The 18,545-nt window shown below is 38.1% G+C and overlaps 1 protein-coding gene across 2 annotated transcripts in view; it reads right to left on the bottom strand.

Annotated features, from left to right (window-relative positions):
* The window catches only part of LOC109338390, a 75,237-nt gene that overhangs the window by 33,878 nt on the left and 22,814 nt on the right, over positions 1-18,545 (bottom strand). For both annotated transcript variants that reach the window (XM_019575616.1, XM_019575614.1), the window contains 9 exons: positions 12,709-12,776; positions 6,470-6,590; positions 6,166-6,387; positions 5,826-6,053; positions 5,625-5,734; positions 3,788-3,884; positions 3,121-3,219; positions 2,875-3,015; positions 2,489-2,557 (listed from right to left, as the gene is read on the bottom strand). In XM_019575616.1, the coding sequence (XP_019431161.1) occupies positions 2,489-2,557; positions 2,875-3,015; positions 3,121-3,219; positions 3,788-3,884; positions 5,625-5,734; positions 5,826-6,053; positions 6,166-6,387; positions 6,470-6,590; positions 12,709-12,776 (1,155 nt within the window). The remainder of the gene's footprint in view (positions 1-2,488; positions 2,558-2,874; positions 3,016-3,120; positions 3,220-3,787; positions 3,885-5,624; positions 5,735-5,825; positions 6,054-6,165; positions 6,388-6,469; positions 6,591-12,708; positions 12,777-18,545) is intronic.

The following is an 18,545-nucleotide window of genomic DNA, read 5'->3' as shown; positions in this document are numbered from 1 at the left end:
AAATGTATAAAAATGAGAACCAAAATGTGGAGGAGGAACATGCTTACCAGAGGAAACAGTTTCAGAGGAATTGAAAGGAGAGCTTGCAACAACATTGACAAAAAGAGCATCTGAAATAGAACGATTGTTGTTGCAATCCAATCTTGCCCCAAAAGTGAGTAGAAAGGATTGAAGAGCATTAATAGTAGATAACTTATTTTGACTCATGAAAATCACATCCTTAGATATATTGACCTTGTCATCTAGGACAAACACTTTTAACCTTTGTGATTGGGAGAATAACCCAAGAATACACACTCTGCACTCCAAAAATCAAGCTTATGCTTATGATAGGGTCCGAGAAAAGGAAAGCATGCACAACCAAAAAAACCTTACGAAAGAAGTAATCAGGCATGTCACCATACCAGGCCTGATGAGGCGAGATAAGCTACAAAATAGATGAGGGAATCCTACTTATAAGATAGACTGTAGCAGTAAAGCATTCTCCCAATTGGACATAGGTAGGTGAGCATGACCTAAACGGGTTAAGCCAGTTTCAACTGCATGCCTATGTTTTCTCGCCATTGTCCCTTGTCAATGATGAGTGTATGGATAGGAGAGCCTATGATCAATTCCTAGAGTTTTGAGATAAGTGTTATTATTATTAGAAAGAAAACAATGGCTAGGTACATAGCTTGGTATAAGACCGTGAAAGGCATAAAGTCCATCCTTGGTGAGAAACCATTACAAGAGAAGTTCATTAATATCCTGAGATTTAGCAAAGCACTCATTAGCATATAATTCAAAATAACATGCATTATCTTTGGCAAACTGAGAGACACTAATAAGATTCTTAATGATATGAGAAACAAGGAGATTATTGTGTGAAAGAGAAATATAAGAGTTGGAGGAAGGGGTAAAATAGGAATTGTCAGTGGACTTAATAGAAATACCCTTACCATTACCCATAAAGATGTGCTCTAGCCCAAAAAGCTCAGTGGGTTCATCGATGAGGCATGGATCAGAGGTCAAATGATTTATTACACCTAAATCAACATACCAAGCCACAATCTTTAGATGACCAGAGCCATAGTGGCAGTCATGGCATGTTGGCCATAAGATTAATAAATGAGGTGGCCCAGAGTAGGGAAAAGAGTGAGGACGCGCAGATACTCCGACACGAGGGGCGTAGGATAAATTGCCTTCATATCCATATGGAGCATAATAGCACATGGTGATATCATGGCCATCACTGTTACAATTTCACAATATGGCGGCGACAGACAGTGATAACTCCTCCCATCCCTCAGGCGACCACCACGACCAGAGCCACAAATTCCATGAGTCTCTTCATAACCTCCAAAAACGAAGGAGGTCCAGTTTCCAATTTAGGCTGAAAATACATCGACGAAGATGGAAAAGACGAAGAATTGCGGTACGATTTTGACGAAATAGGACCAGGAGACATTGAATAAGGAGCAACAACAACATTTGCAGACATTGCATCAGAAGTCGCCTTGGATTTGTTTTTCTCAAGTCTGGACTCAAACATCAACATAAACAATTCCATATTGTGTAGAGTTGGTAAACCCACTTGACTCTCAATCGAAGTAATTACATGCTGAAATTCCTCATTGAGACCATCCATAACATAATCAATATGTTCAAAGGTAGAGATGGGAGCGCCAATGAAGATGAGAGTATCAACTAAGTTCTTGATTTTGAGAAAATACGCAGAAATCGAAGAGGAACCTTGTGTAATTGGTCGAAGTTGAGAACGAAGCTGACTCCCCCTAGCTTTCGTTTGAGAGCTGCAAAAATTGTGCAACTCTTCCCACAATTGCCAGGAATGAGTGCAACCGACAACCCTAGGTTGAAGGTTTTCTGAGGGAGAATTGAGAATCCACAAGAAGATAGCTTGATCTTGCTCTTCCCAATGCAAGTAAGCCAAATTGACTTTATTAATCAAGTGATCATCATCAGATAGTAAGCAATGGGGAATATATGTGCCAAGAACAAAATGGTTGGCACAATTAGATGTAAGAGTCGCAATCATTAAGTGACGTCATACAAGGAAATTATATTTCGTGGGCTTCATCGAAAGAGGAAGGAGAACCAGCAGAGAAGACACTGCTTGCAGCGGAGAATGAGAGGTGGAGGAGATGACAGTGAGGTACCAGGAGCGGTCGAAGACGACATGGCAGCTTTGTTACCATGTAAGAACAACGGAAGAGAGAGAGAGAGAGAAGAGAGAATGTGTAACTGCTTACACAATAAGCATGTCCCGACCTTTCTTCCTCAACTTACATAACTAAAACTAACTAACTAACACTATTCTCTTGTACACTAAAGCCTAAGGAATGCTTCTCTACATTCATGTAAATAATGATAAATATCTTTAACATGACTATTATGGAGAAAGAAGTTAAAAAAAAATTAAGTGCGATTGCAATTCAAGATTACATCTATCTCAATACAAAACGAAATTTACAAGCCTATATGCACAAACCTTTCCCCCATCCACAACAACCTCAAGAATAAGAGACTCATCATGTTTCCCATCAATGGTATCTCCGACCTGCAAAAACATTAAAACAGATATGTATCAATGAGAAAATGCATGATCATTAACATGTGAACCCCAAGCAAATAAATGCAAGGAAAAATTGGACAAAATATTGAAGGGTACCAGAAAAAATATAACTTATATGCAAGAGACTCTAAGCCACCTGATATTAGACAGGTGCTATTTGGGAAAAATGACCCGGAGAATTGTCCTATCAAAAGATGACAGAACGAGAAGGTGAATGAAGACAACATTCAGTCTCCATTAATTAAACAGTGCTCACTTCTCAAGCATGAGCCATACAAAGCCTTAAAAGAAATGGTTCTAACCTTTCCATATATAAACAGCTTAGTTTCAACCACTGCCCCATTTATAACAATGTCAGCTGCTTTCTGATTTGTAGTATTAAGAACACTGTAGGACGCAGCGTCTCCCTCTCTGCCACTTAACACATTAACTGATGGGGGAGCCTACATGTAGCATGTATACTTTATTAAAAAAACAATAAATATTGAGGAAATAATGATTTGCCAAAACTAAAAGCATAAGAAAAAATCAGATTAAGGACACTATACAGAAGCTTGATATGTAGCTTGTACAAGTCCTTTAAACCAGCTAGCCTTTTCCTCTTCTTCTCGAAAGTCTAAAATCCATGTGCTAGAAGATTCTAGAGCCTGTAAAGAAGTTCATTTTCGGAAAAAAAGGTGAGCAAGTTAACAAAGAAGGCATTCGATATCTATGAACATAATTGCCAATCAAAAACAGAAGGAAGGAACCAAAGCATAGAAAATCCAATAGGTCATATATTCTTGTGCCACCTTATCATAAGGAAAAGTGAACATTTCTTAATAGAAAAAATATTTAGTAAAAGAGAAGGAAAGTACAAAAGTGAGGTTCAGATATCCTCTGAAATAAAGATTTGTGATCATAGGTATAGAAAAGAAGCATGACTCCACAGCCTCAGCACAAAATTACATCTAATACAAGGCAAGGAGGAAAACAAATCAGGTGTGTTCTGAACAAGAGTGGAAATACGATAAAGGCAAGTTAAAATCTTAATAGAAAAAATATATTTTAAATAACAGGGAAGGACAGAACATGAGTGAAGATAAGGTGTGCTCTGAACATGTGAACAATCGAAAATGAGTCCATATTCCATAACGGACAGTAGTAGAATCAAATGGTTACTTTTTTAAATAAACATCAAGCACCTTTCAATATTAACAAACATATTTAGCTTACCTTCTGAATGTTCATTCCCCTGACACTTACAGCAATGCAAAATGGGGAACCACCAATATTTGTCGGGGGAACCTCAAGGACTTGCCTACCAGCCATGCTGCAGAGTGCAAGGAATAAATAACAGAATTTTCGCATAGATAAAAATTCTATATCGAAAAGCCTACATACACTACACAGCAAAAACATATAAGAATTACAGGGGAGAGAAGAAGTTGACAGATTTGCTCTCAGCCTAAAAGAGACATGGGCTTGGATATACACAAGACTACTGACCTAGAGACTAGCACTCCATAATGTTGTCTGGTAAAATATATCTGACAGAACAATTAAGAACATGGATATTGTTCATTAGAGTAGTTAGAAAGCTAATTCTTCCATCAATGCACCTCATGAAAGCACCTGGAAATCGATCTCACAGATACCCCCTACCATTTCTTCCTATGTTTATGTTTTCTACTAGTACATTTCTTCTTTTTAGTTTTGGAACGGCTACCCCATAAGGGGATTCTTCCTAAAGATACACTAGTTCAAGAATACAGCTCTATTATACTGGGTACACAAGCAGTATGGTTCGAATTGCGCACGCATGGATATGACAATTACCTAAGGGGTTTCCTCTCCGTTATCAGCTTTTTGCTGTCGATACATTGCCCCTTAAGAATTTTCATTATATTCATGGATCTAATTTACCTACACACTTACGGATCCATTGGGATTTAAGATTTAAAGAAGCTATAAATCGGCTGAGCCCTGGACTTAATTTGGTGCATTTTTTTATAAATTATTAGACAAGAATCCAGACTGGATTAGAAGAGTCTATAAGAAAGCCCAAATAGTTAGATTAGAAGAGTCTAGAAGGATCTAGACAGTATAAGCAGAAAGAAGTGCTAGTTATTCTTGTAAGTAGTTAGTTACTTTTGTAATAGTTAGTTAGCGTAGTCTAACTACTATAAATAGAACTCCCTCTCACTCTTGTAACTAACACTTGCTTTTGATAAGATTACAGTTACTCTTTCTTCACTCTTTGTTCTCTCTCTTTTTCTCTCTTGTTATCTACTGTTTACATAAGTAAAGAAATTTCATTAGATGAGATGAGAATTGCACAGAAGCATAGGATAAGACATCCTCATACAGAACAAAAAGAAATAGAATTCAATTGGTCAACTACTATATAAATATTAGATTCCTACTTGACAAACCCACTAAGTAAAAAGCTCTTTCTAGGGTCAAGTACATGGATACGACAACAGGGTTAATACAAACAAATCACTTAAAAAATCTTGCCCCACTCTCCCAATTAATATTATGGGAAGACCAATCTCAAAAATAGTAGACTACTATTCCCTGCAAAATAAGGCAGCTACTTTCCCATTAACAGTCAATTTCTGATCATTAATGGGAATTAGGTGTGCCCTAAAGCTTTAGTGCATTTTTTTCATTTTAGATCATTCACAGAAGCTTTGGTAAAAAAGTCAAGAGGAGACAATCTTATGACAACATGGAGTTTATACGATTGTGCATTTGCTTGGAAAAGAATGTCAATATCCTTAAGGGCGTCAATTTATCCCTAAACCTTCTATGTAGGGTTATGTTTGTGCTTAATTTCTATTTTCTGATCATGGCAGTTTTAAGGAATTCAACATTTCTAACATGCATACAGACTGGGCAGCCTTGTCACATTCTTTATTGTTTTCTTATTTTTTGCTGTATGTTTTTTCTATTTTAGAGAATATATTATTGTCCATATAATGTTCTTTTCTCTCGCCAATAAAATGTTTTTCTCTATGAAAACATTGCAATTGATGTACAAGAGTAAACTAAGAAAGGTGTATAAAACCTTAAGTATCGCTGGTAACTCTGAGACTTTGCAGATTCAAAGACATAAAGATATGATCCAGAAAGGACCAGGAAACAAGGATGCCATGTGGCAACAGAATTGCCAATTCCCTGTAAAATGAACATTATTAATTTCTGGAGTGAAACAAATCATTACCTTATAAGTAACAACAGCTAGTTTTCCAAAGATTTGTGAAAATACCTTCCAAACAAGGATTCTACCATCAGCGGCGAGATCTGAAGGGCTCCAGGGATAGAGTTTAGCTTCGAAACTATCAGCTGTAGACAGACTATAAGTTTCCATAGTCTCATACAAAATGTTCAATAGTTCCATGATTCTGAAATATCTCTCTGATGAAAAGTGAATGCTGAGGTTTGGAACTTGAATGGAAATCCGAGTGGATGGGTATCTTGGATGAGGTATTTTGATCTTGATTTAACAGAGTAAGAAACACACGGTTAGAACAAATCGTGCTCTCTAAAATGTCATCCAGAAAATTACTACAGAACATTTTTTTATAAAGACTACATAACAAACAAACCTGATTAAAAAGTACTGCCATTCCACACCTATCAATGAGAGAATATACATTTTCAATTTTATCAACAATGGGCGAGCTCATCATTTGACTATCATGATTTGGTTTCACTAAACTGCAATTCCCAAAATCAGAGCCACAGTCTGTAAAAAAGGCAGCAATATCCCGTCCAGCTATGTAAAACCGAGAATAAAGATTCTTCCTCCGCTCATCAGACTGGCTTTCCTGAGAGAACACCAAGTCATTGAAGAAAAGGCCAGGCCACAACATAAATACAACTCAGAACCTCATATCTTAAGAACCATACCGCAGTATGTAGTGTAAAATGACCAAAATCCAAAAGAAAATGACTATCGCATCTGCCTGAACTACTAGTTCTTAGTGGAACTCTGACTTTTGGTGCATCAAGATCAATGTCAAACGCAAATCTGAAAAATAAGTCAGAAACAGGTATATATAACTGAGCATTATATGCTTATTTAACTTAATAGCAATCAAGCAATAAATTATACCAAACCAAATTTCCTCCTGGCAACAAAAAAACGTAAACTGTCTCTCCCATGACACCAGTACCACATGAGTACTTTTACCTCACAAGAGGACTTTGAGAGTAATGACCTCGTTTGGTGATGGTTCATCTCTGTGACACTTTTTTAACGGACAAAACAAGAGAACATTGAGACTCGAAGGTTCTGTCAGACCAGAATGCAGAACCACAAGATTTATTTTTAGGAACAATGTACTTAAGTGCCATATAAATCATATCTGTGTCAACAATGATGGTAGTTTGAAAATGACATGAAACAAAAGAAATTCCCATTTGTTGCACACAATTAAAAGATGAATTGTTATGATTTGATGATGAGAAGAAGAAGAAGAAGCAGTGATGAAGAAGGAGAAGAACAAGAAAACCTTCGGTAAGAGAGAGAGAGAGTGACGAAGGAAGAAAGAGAAGAGAGGGAGAGAGTTATGAGAAATAATTTGTTTTGTGTATTGAATTGTTATCTTGCAAAGAATACACGCTCTATATTTATAAAGAGTAGAGAAAAGTAATGGTAATGTATTTGGACATGCATAAGGGTCAGATACCTTAAGAGAGAAATAGTTACAAAGCAGTTACATAAAGTAGTTAAAACTGAACTACTCTAATATTTCCCCCCTAAATTTGGAGCCACCATAACTACGTTGAGCAATACATAGATCAGTCACATGAAGCTTATCTCGGAGAAGAAGAAATCTGGAGGTAGAGAGAGGTTTAGTGAAAATATCTGCAACTTGATGCTCGGAGGAAACATGCTCAATAAGTAACTGCTTGCTAATAACCCTTTCTCTTACCCAACAAAAGTCAAGCTCAATATGTTTAGTTCTAGAGTGAAGAACCGAATTTCTGGAGTAAGACAGTGCTCATATTATCACAATAGGCAACTGGAACAGAGGCTTTAAATTGCAATTCTTGGAGAAGACTTTGGATCCAGATCATCTCACTAGCAGCAAGAGTCAAACTGCGATATTCTGCTTTAGCTGTGGACCGAGCAACCCATTCTTGTTTCTTTGACCACCAGGAAACCAAATTAGGGCCAAGATAAACACATGCCTCAGAAGTAGACTTGCGGTCATCAGGATCATATGCCCAATCTGCATCACAGTAAGTGTAGAGAGAAAGAGGATGATGAGGAGATGCCGGTTTTAATAATAGACCATGAGTAATTGTTCCTTGGAGGTACCGTAAAATCCTTTTTAAAGCCTTCCAGTGTTCCTCTTGAGGTTGTGAAAGAAACTGACACACCTTGCTGATACTGTAGGAAATTTCTGGTCTAGTAATAGTGATGTATTGTAAGGCCCCAGCAAGAGACCGGTACAATTTACCATCTTCCAAGAAATTGCTCCCATGCCTAGTAAGCTTGCACCCTCCAACCATAGGAGTAGGAAGACTCTTCATATTATCCATATGAAATTTTTGTAACAAGTCTTTATTGGACTGAGTAAGAAGAAGAGACCCACTCGGAAGTTTTTGAATTTCAATACCCAAAAAATAATCCAAAGCACCAAGATCTTTAAGAGCAAAGGCAAGATTCATCTTTTCAATGAGTTGCTTAATCAAATCGGAAGAAGTTCCCGAGATTATGATGTCATCAGCATAGCACAAGACAAACAATTTATGTGTAGAAGTAGTCAAGAGAAAAAAAGAGTGATCATATCTGCACTTTCGAAAACCAAAGGATAAGAGAGTTCTGCCAGTTTATCAAACCAGGCCCTAGGAGCTTGTTTGAGACCATAGATAGCCTTGTTCAACTTGCAGACTAAAGTGTTGTCTGAGGACTTGAACCCTTCTGGTTGTTGCATGTAAACTACCTCCTCAAGAACTTCATTAAGGAAAGCATTATTGACATCAATTTATTGAACATCTCATCCATAAGTAAGAGCTAAGGTTAACACAACCCTTATAGAGACTGGTCTTACAATGGGAGAGAATGTCTCATTGTAGTCAAACCCAGGTTTTTTATAAAACCCCTTAGCCACCAACCGTGCTTTGTATTTATTAATGGTGCCATCATGATTTTCTTTTACCTTGAACACCCATTTGTACCCAATAGTTTCTCTATCCTCAAGTAAAGGAACCAAACTCCAAGTATCATTTTTCATCAAAGCATCAAATTCTGCTTCCATGGCATTTCTTCACTCAGGAAGGGATAAGGCAATCCTTGTTGTTTTTGGTTTAACATAGGCAGTAAGAGCACTAGGAGAAGATACAGTCCTAGAGTGAACAGTTTTTGACCTTGTAAGCATTGGGTGAGAATTAAGAGGCAACACCTGACTAGGACCAGGAACCAGCAAAGGTGGAGACACACACGGGGATGAGGATGAACTGAGAGACTAGTGAGAAGGAGTAGTAGAGGATGTAACAGGTTGGGAAATAGTGGCCGAAGTAGAGGAAATAGGTAAGGTATTTAGAGAAGAGGGTTGAGACACCACCGAGAGAGGGATACACACACTACTACTAGGTTGGCAGTCGGATGTGGGAATGGGAGAAACAGTGTTAGGAAACTTGCCCTCGTTGAAAATAACATCACGAGAAACATACATTCTACCCTTAGAAGAAAGACATTTATTCCCTTTGTGATGTGAAGAATACCCTAGAAAAGTACACTCTTCAGACCTATACTGCAGCTTATGTTTGGTATAAGGTCTTAAACAAGGAAAACATGCACAACCAAAGATTTTTAGGAATGTGTAGTCAGAGGAGATTTGTAAAGACAAGTATAAGGAACTTCACCCTTGATAGACTGACTGGGAATTCTATTTAAGAGATCGACAGCGGTATCAAAAGCATACTCCCAATATTGTAAAGGAAGAGAAGATTGGGCAAGCAAAGTCAACCCCATTTCTACAATATACCTATGTTTCCTTTCGACCACCCCATTTTGATGATGAGTGTGAGGACAAATAATTCTATGATGAATACTGAGAGTTTTCAAAAGAGAGACAAAAGGACGAAACTCCCCACCCCAATCAGTCTGGGCAGACTTTAAGACTCTCTTAAACTGAACTTCAATCATAGTGTGGAATTGTTTAAAAATACTAAGAGCTTCAGACTTTTGCTTAAGAAGAAAAAACTAAGTGTATCTAGTGCGAGAATCAACAATAGACATATAGTATTTGAACTCCGAAACAGATGCAACCGGAGAAGGTCCCCAGAGATCTATGAACACCATCTCAAAAGGAGTGGAATAAACCGTGTGTGAAAGTCTTGAAGGTAAACAGTGTGATTTACCTAAAGCACAAGCACTACAAAAAACAGTATTGTTTTTATTTATGAGGGGAAGTTTATAGTGTTTCAAAATATGCTGCACAACTTCTTTATTTGGATAACCTAATCGAGAATGTCATAACAAATACAATACAAAGTATCATCCCTAGAGTTTGTACATGTAGGAGAAACGGAAAAATTACAACATGACTGAACATTAGAACTATTACTGCTAGAAACCGAGGATGATAGTGAGACAGGTAGCCAAAGATCAGTGAAGACATATAACCCTTCACGACCAAGAGTACCCTCTAGAAGTAAGGTACCATCAACCTGAGATTTAACACAGCAATAATGAGAATGAAATTCAAAATAAACGGAGTTGTCCTTGGCAAATTGACTAACACTAACAAGGTTCTTGGGTATAGAAGGAACCAGAAGTAAATTTTTAAGTGTAAGAACATGTGAGGGGTTGTGAGGAGATTGAAACTGTCGTACCAATACCTGTAATAGGTGCACTAGAACCATTACTCATAAAAATGTTGTCAGATCCGGATAGGCCAGCAGAGTGCATCAAATTTGACGAATCAGCAGTAATGTGATGTGTAGCTCCAGAATCAGGATACCACAACTGAGAATTGTAAGCTTGTGGGTCCATACCAACCGAATGATGCAGAAGGCTAGGCTGCCCCTGTGCAGGATGAAAAGAGTCACAGTGACACTGAGCAGGTGACATAGGAGTCGGCCCTAAAACAGAGGGCTAACGATATCCCAGATGTAACATGGGAGGAACATTATTTCTATAGGGTCCTGAAGTGTGTTGCTGAAAATGAGGGAACATTGTTTCCATATGCAGGACGCACAACCCGAGTCGGGGATGCATACTGAGCATACTGAACCGGAGAAGCAAGAACCTGTGACTGCATTACCAGATCAAACTGGCACCAGCACTGCAAGGCTTCATGACCAGGTTTATTACACCGTTGGCAACGAACATTACTTCAACCACGTCAAAACGATAGCCCCTGCCACGTCCAGAATAATTTCCACATCTTCTCCCTGTATGAGGAGCCCCAGAGTGGTACTCAGTAACAGTATATTGATATCCAGCAGGAGTATCTGACACCACGTGTGAAGGAAAACCAGTTGCTGCCTGATAATGTTGATTCTAAAACTGTTGATGGCCAGCTTTAGAGAACTAATGCTTGAGAGAGGAACTAGCAACATTAGCCGAAATACCTCATTAGCGGGAGGATGAATCCTCTCCAAATAAGTCTCATGAGCCATTAAAAGAGACTCAAGTTGAATAAAAGAGCAAGATTAAGTTCTACTATTGATCGTAGTAACGAAAGATTCATATTCCGAAGGAAGACCTTGAAGAACTAAACGAACCTGTTCAGGACCGGAAATTACCTCACCAACTGCAGCAAGAGAGTGGATTAATGCCTTTATGCGAGATTCGAACTCAGTAACACTCTAAGTACCTTTCTTAATTGTGTGAAGTTCAGAGAGAAGGAGTTGGCTACGAGCACGAATTAAGGAATCAAAGAACGTATGAACTTCATCCCAAATCTGTCACACATGCTTGGGCCCTAGCACTCGAGATTGAACGGATTCAGAAAGGGACTGAAGCAACCACGAGACCAGGTGTTGGTCTTGTTCTTCCCATTGCAGAAAAGTTGGATTCAATAGTTGGAGATCACAGTCTTCTTCTGAGAGAAAACGAAGTGGAATATGCGGATTCACCACAAATCTTTCAAGCCGATGTGAAGCTAGGAAGGCTTCTACCTGTTGTTTCCAGATGAGATATTTTTTCTCTGAAAGTTTTGTTGAAACATTGTGAGAGAAAGTAATTGTCACCGGAGGAACCACCGTCGAAGGTCGGGGAGAGAGAGAAGGTGACGTCGGCGGAAAAGAATCCATTGATCTTCAGGATCTATAAGCTCTGATATCATGTTATGATTTGATGATGAGAAGAAGAAGCAGTGATGACGAAGGAGAAGAAGAAAACCTTCGATCAGAGAGAGAGAGAGTGACGAAGGAAGAAAGAGAAGAAGAGAGCGAGAGAGTTATGAGAAATAATTTGTTTTGTGTATTGAATTGTTATCTTGCAAAGAATACATGCTCTATATTTATGAAGAGCGGAGAAAAGTAATGGTAATGTATTTGGACAGACATAGGGGCCAGATACATTAACAGAGAAATAGTTACAAAGCAGTTACATAAAGTAGTTAAAACTGAACTACTTAATATGAATAATTACTAGAGGAATTTTTTGGGATTAAAAAAACAACAAAAGTTTGGAGGATACTGAAACCTCAACAAAGACAGAGTAAATAGAGAAAAGACAAAGATGAGATACTCCTAAAAACTAGTCAGTGTAAGAGAGCTGCAATTCTCTTGGCATATTTGAAAGGCTGATTCCTTTCAGAAGACCATGTCCTTAACACCAAAGAGAATCCATGTCCATGAAGACAATTCCATCCCATCACAACAGATGAAGAACCACCCTCAAGATGGGGCCATTCCTTTCCCACCATAAAAACCACAACCCCACAAAGAGCGCAATGCCACAAAATTTAAGCCTCATCCAAGTTATTTAATCTACGAAAAAGCTTACCTGGGCACATCTGACTCAAATACCCAAAATTTAAAGCAAAAAGCACTGCTGGATTAATGAATAGAACAAAGTTGTCCATAATTATGAAGATACAAAAGAAATTTAAAGCAGCAGCAAACATTAAGACAAAGAAATCAAACAGATTAAAAAAGGAAAAAAAATAAAAATGGGTGATAACCTGCTTTGCTCCTCTAAAACCATTTGAAATTGCTCTTGCGCTCTACGAGTCACTTTCTCAAACTTGAGCTGCCCTTGCATTAACCAATTAAAAGAAAGTTAGCCTATAAAAATATTAAGCTACAGCATGTTCCCACACAATCATTTCTAGCTCATATGATATTTAAGCTTATGCATCAAAAGTAAAACATCAGACATCTTACCTTACAAAACTAGTATAATGTTTCACTATATTAAACATCAATATTGATCTCTTAATCATGATGGTACTATCTTTCAAATTTTGTATGCAGGTTTTGCAACAAAGTGCTATATATATAGTGGGCACATCTAGTGGGATGAGCTTTTATTGGAGGGTAAGAGGAGCAAATCTTTGTTAGATTCCATCTCAAACCCAACCCTATTCGCATTAATTCCCAACAACCGTTCCACAAATGTATGTCATAATAGATTGTTAAGGTTTCATCTCAAAACTAATTGGCAATGAAAGAAGTAGCCCAATAGACATAGTAGTTAAAATCATGTGTCAACTCGTGAGATCGCACAAGTCCATGCATTTGGCAGTCATATTCATGCCCGATCCCAGCAGCGAGCTCTAGAGAAGACAGGATCGAGAAATCACTGTGTTGAAGCATGGGATCGGCGCTTCCACCGTTCCTACTTTGCACTGAGTAGGTTATTGGGCCTCAACCCATTTCTGACCTGGTTTACAACCCAAATCAATGAAACACTAAAATCCAGTCTTGTTCAACCCTTACCAGATACGTTCACTATTCAACCTCCATCTTCTCTTCTTCGTTCAATCACTCACCAGCAGAGCTTCCTTTTTCCTTCCTTGTTTCTCCCTTCCCTGTTCTTTGTTTAATCACCCTTCTCCTTCCTCGTTTCTCCCTTCCCCGTTTTTCCCTTCCCCACCAGAAGTCCAGAACCTGTTTCTCCATTTCTCCCTTCACTGTTTTTCGTTTGACCACTGCTCCCATCTCCTTTTTTCATTCAACATAATTTCTCCCAGTTATACACTTATTACCCACTGACCACTATTACTATTTTAAGCAAAAGTGCTCTTTAACTATTACTTTAAGAAAAAGTGCAACTCAAACTACAAAATCAGTGGTCTTTGATTATTATTTTAAAATACTCAGAGCTCTTTCATTATTATTTTAAGCAATAGTGCTCTTACACTCTCTATTTCTCCCATTTCTTAGTTTAGATTTGAGTTTATCCAGGCCTTGAGATGGTCCATTGTTTCTTGTACCACCATGTTACAAGATTAGGTCCTACGAATAAGCAAGCTTCAGATATTGATGCCCTATCATCCATATCAGAAGCTCAATCAGCATCACAAAAGGCAACAAAAGAGAGAGAGAGAGAGAGAATGTTGAATTGGTTGGTTTGATGGTCAACCCTAAGGACTTAGTTCCTTGTAAGTACCTGAGAATTCTCTTCACAACTGTCCAATGAAAATTCAGAAGTTTGTCCAGAAATTGACAAACTTCATTCACACAATAGGTGATATATTGCCTAGTTAAAGTCACATATTGTAATGCACCCACAATAGACCAATAAAAAATGGGATCCCCAAAAGTATTTGTCCTATGCTTGGTAAGCTTACAGTTGTTGGCTCTATCCAGAATATCTCTAATGTATTTTGACTGAGACAAAAATCAAAGAGCCATAATTCCTATGTTTAATCATTATCCCCAAAAATTAGCCAAGAGGACCTAACTGCTTGAGTGCAAAGGTTAAACTGAGAACCTTAATAAGTTGGTGTACATGAGAGGAAGATGATTTGTAACTATTACGCCATCAACATAGACTAGGACATAGAGCTTATAGGTCAAAGAGGCAAGAATAAAGAGAGAGTTGCCACATTTGCTAACTTGAAAACTAAGTTTAATAAGAGATCATTTTAATCTTTCAAACCACCGTCTAGGAGCTTGCTTGAGACCATAGATAGCCTTATGCAACTTACACACCATGGTTTTATCATCTGTTGAAAACCCACTGGTTGGGTCATGTAAACTTCTTCATCAAGAAAAACATTTAAGAATGTATTGTTACACCAGGGTTTTATCATTTTGTTGAAAACCCACTGGTTGGTTCATGTAAACTTCTTCATCAAGAAAACCATTTAAGAATGCATTATTAATGTCCAGTTGTTCAATCATCCAATGATGAGTAACAACAAGGGTTAACAAGACCCTAGTTGTGACAGGTTTGACAACTGGGGAGAATGTTTCATTATAATCTACCTCATGTTTTTTATGAAACCCCTTAGGAACAAGTCTAGCCTTGTACTTTCTGACAGTACAATTTGGGTTCTCTTTGACCCTAAACACTCATTTACACCCAACAGTTTCTTTGTGAGGTGGAAGAGGAACTAAGGACCAAGTACCTGAAGGCATAATAAGGGCATCATATTCAACTTTCATGGCTTGTTGCCACACAGGATCAGCTAAGGCAGCCTTGACACTAGCAGGTTCACACTGTGAGAGATGAACACTAGGAAAAATTGTCTTGTAGATACCAGAATTAGACCTAATTTGCATAGGATGAGCAGAAGAAATAGGAGGAATACAAGAAGACAAAAGAGAAGATGAGGAAGATAATGGTGTAGTAGTAGAAGACTCATGGGTAGTAATAGTAGAAATTGGGGGAGAAAGAGAAGGAGCAAAAGATAGATGAGATGGTGTAGCTACAAGGGGAGAAGATACTCCATCAATAGAGGAAGTGAGCAGTGGGGTAACAGCAATAGGATCATGTTCAGAAGATAGAGGAGATGGGGAATGTTCAGACAGAGAAAGGAAAACATCAGTAGAAAAGGGCATAGGAGAAAACCGATAGCCATCCCAAGGTGACTGAGATGCACTAGAATTAGGATGAGAAAAGTCTTGGGACTTGGAACGAAAAAGGGAAAGATATTCATTAAAACTACATCCGACTCCAAGATTCTAGGATTTAGCTTGTGCTTATTAAAAGGTCTAAGAAGAGGAAAACAAACACAACCAAAAACTTTAAACCTAGTGTAATCAGGAGGATGACCAAAAAGAAGTTGATGAGGATATTGAAGATTAAAAGTGAAAGAGAGAAGTTCTTAATGAGAAAAACAGTAGTGGTAAAGGTATGATCCAAATAAACCATAGGAAGATGAGCATGAGCCAACAATGGTAAGCCAATTTCAACATGTATGTGTTTTCTTTCTATTGTGACATGTTAGTGATGTCTATGAGGAATGAAATCCTATGAACAATCCCAAGGGTTTTTAGAAATACACTAAAAGGTCTAAACTCATCCCCATAATCACTTTGAACAACCTTAATTGTGTGATTGACTTAAGTATGAACATACTTAGAAAATACTGAAATAAGGACAATGTTTCAGATTTTTGTTTTAACAAAAAATCCATGTGTGCTTAGTGTAACCATCCACAATGGAAAAGTAGTAACGAAACTGTGAACTTGAATAAACAGGTGTAGGGCTCTAAAGGTCAACATAGACTAGATCAAAAGGGGAATGATAAATAGTAGTAGAACTAGGGGAATGGAGTCTATGAGCTTTACCCATACAACAAGAAGAGCAAAAATCAAAAACATTTTTATTAGTATAGGGTATCTTACAATCATTCAAAACATTTTTAACAATGGCCTTATGAGGATAGCCCAACCTACCATGCCAGAGAGAAAAAGAAGTAAACAAACTAGACTTATTACAAAAAACATAAGAAGAAATAGGCAAGCCATTACAACTCGAAGTGTGTGTAACAGTAGCAGCTAACGAGCAACAAGAGTTAGAATTGGGAAGAAGACCGTGGAAAGCAAAAAGTCCTTCCTTAGCGAGTGACCCTGTAGTAAAAGCTCATTAGTATCATGTGATTTCACAAAACAAGCATTAGGATGAAATTTGAAATAACACGAGTTGTCTTTGACAAATTGAGAGACACTGATAAGGTTCTTAGTGATAGAAGGAACAAGAAGAATATTATTTAGAGAAAGTGAAATGTTAGAAATTAGAGAAAAGTGAAATGAAAGTTGCCAATAGACTCAATAGAAATACCAGTGCCATTACCTATATAGATCTGTTCATGACCAAAAGTCTAACTGGTTCATGCACCAAGGAAGGATCAGCAGTCAAATGGTTGCTTGCCCTAGAATCAAGGTATCAGGTCACATGCCTGGAGTCCCTTGCATGTGGTTGCTCTTTGTTTGTAATACTGGCAGTTATAGCATAGTTATTAAATTGTTGTCTATGTTCGTGCGAAGGGCCTGGCCCAAGGAGTGAGTCACCAGACATATGGCAAGGAAAGGAAGAAGGCCCATCATAACAAGAATTAAAGTCCCCAGCATAATCAGAACAGATGTCGGTTGGATACCTTGAAGGCCCATTAGTTGAAAGGAAAAAGGGATGTGGTGCAGAATAAGCTAAAAACTGATGCATGGGTGCACCAAACTTAGAGGAGTATGATAGATGCCCCCCAAAGCCGGAAGGTGCATAATAGCATATGTTGACAGCATGCCCATGGCAGTTGCAAAACAAGCAGAATGTCGGCAAAGGACGAGCGATGCTTCTTCCTCCATGATTGCAAACACCACGACTCCCACGATAACCACCATACCCTCCATAATACATTGGAGTTAGCGATTATGACCTAGCCGAGTAAAACGAAGGTGGAGCCATCAGTTGATGGTGATTAGGTCTCGATTATGAATTCACAAGCTTGGAAGAAAGATGTGAGGTAGAAGCAAAACCAACATTCACCGATAATGCATCAGATAGAGCCTTGTGTTTGTTTTTCTCAAGACGAGACTCGAAGGTTAACAAGAACGATTCGAGATTGTGAATGGAAGGAAGATCAGGTTGACTTTCAATGGAGGTAATAGGTTGAAATTCGTCATTTAAATCATCAAGTATGTAGTCAATGTGATTTGAGGTAGTGATAGGTGATCCTATGTAAATGAGAGCATCAACCAAACCTTTGATATTCATGAAAACTCAGAGATGGTGCTAGAGCCTTGAGAGATGGAACGAAGTTGAGATCTCAGTTGTCTACTACGAGCTTTGGTTTGAGAATTACAGAAGGAGTCTAGCTCCTCCCACAGCTACAACTAATGCATGCAACCATCAAAACTAGGTTGAAGGTTCTCTAAAAGAGAATTCAAAATCCATGAAAACACATATTCACCAATCTCGTCCCAATGAAGATAGGATGGTGGTGGCAGCCATGGCGCGATACCATGTAATAGAACAAAAAGAGAAGAAGAGAGAAGAGTAACTGAATGAGAGTGAAAGAAAACAGAGTTGTAACTAACTCTGTATTATTATTAATGAAACCTCAATTACAAAAGGAAGAGTAAGGCTATTTATATAGAGGTAAGCAACTAACACTTAACACAAACTAGTATAACCTCTAACTAACCTACTCAAATAGTTAGCTAACTAACTAAAACAATATTAGCAAACTAATTAACAGATAATATGATATTCTAATACTTAGCCATCATGGACAAAAGAAAACAACGTTTCACCATTCATGGCAAAACCTATCTCCAAGCTTTACCACCATGGACAAAAGCAAACAATACCTAACCATACATGGCAAAAGCTATCTCCGAACTTAACCACCAATTGCAAAAGCTATCTCCAACCTTGTCCACCAATGGGGAAGCAAACAACACTTAATCATTCATGACAGAAACTAGCCCGAAGCTTAACCATCATGGACAAAAGCAAACTAACAGGAACATTGGTGCACAATATACAACACCCACCTCAAGTTTGAGCGTATACATCATATGCATCCAACTTGTCACATATGGAGAAGAGAGAAAACTCAACACTTGT

The sequence above is a fragment of the Lupinus angustifolius genome, unplaced genomic scaffold (genome assembly GCF_001865875.1).
Source record: "Lupinus angustifolius cultivar Tanjil unplaced genomic scaffold, LupAngTanjil_v1.0 Scaffold_24_3, whole genome shotgun sequence".
NCBI classification, from domain to species: Eukaryota; Viridiplantae; Streptophyta; class Magnoliopsida; order Fabales; family Fabaceae; genus Lupinus; species Lupinus angustifolius.
The sequence above is the reverse complement of the archived record's forward strand: the minus strand, read 5'-3'. Positions and strand labels throughout refer to the sequence as shown.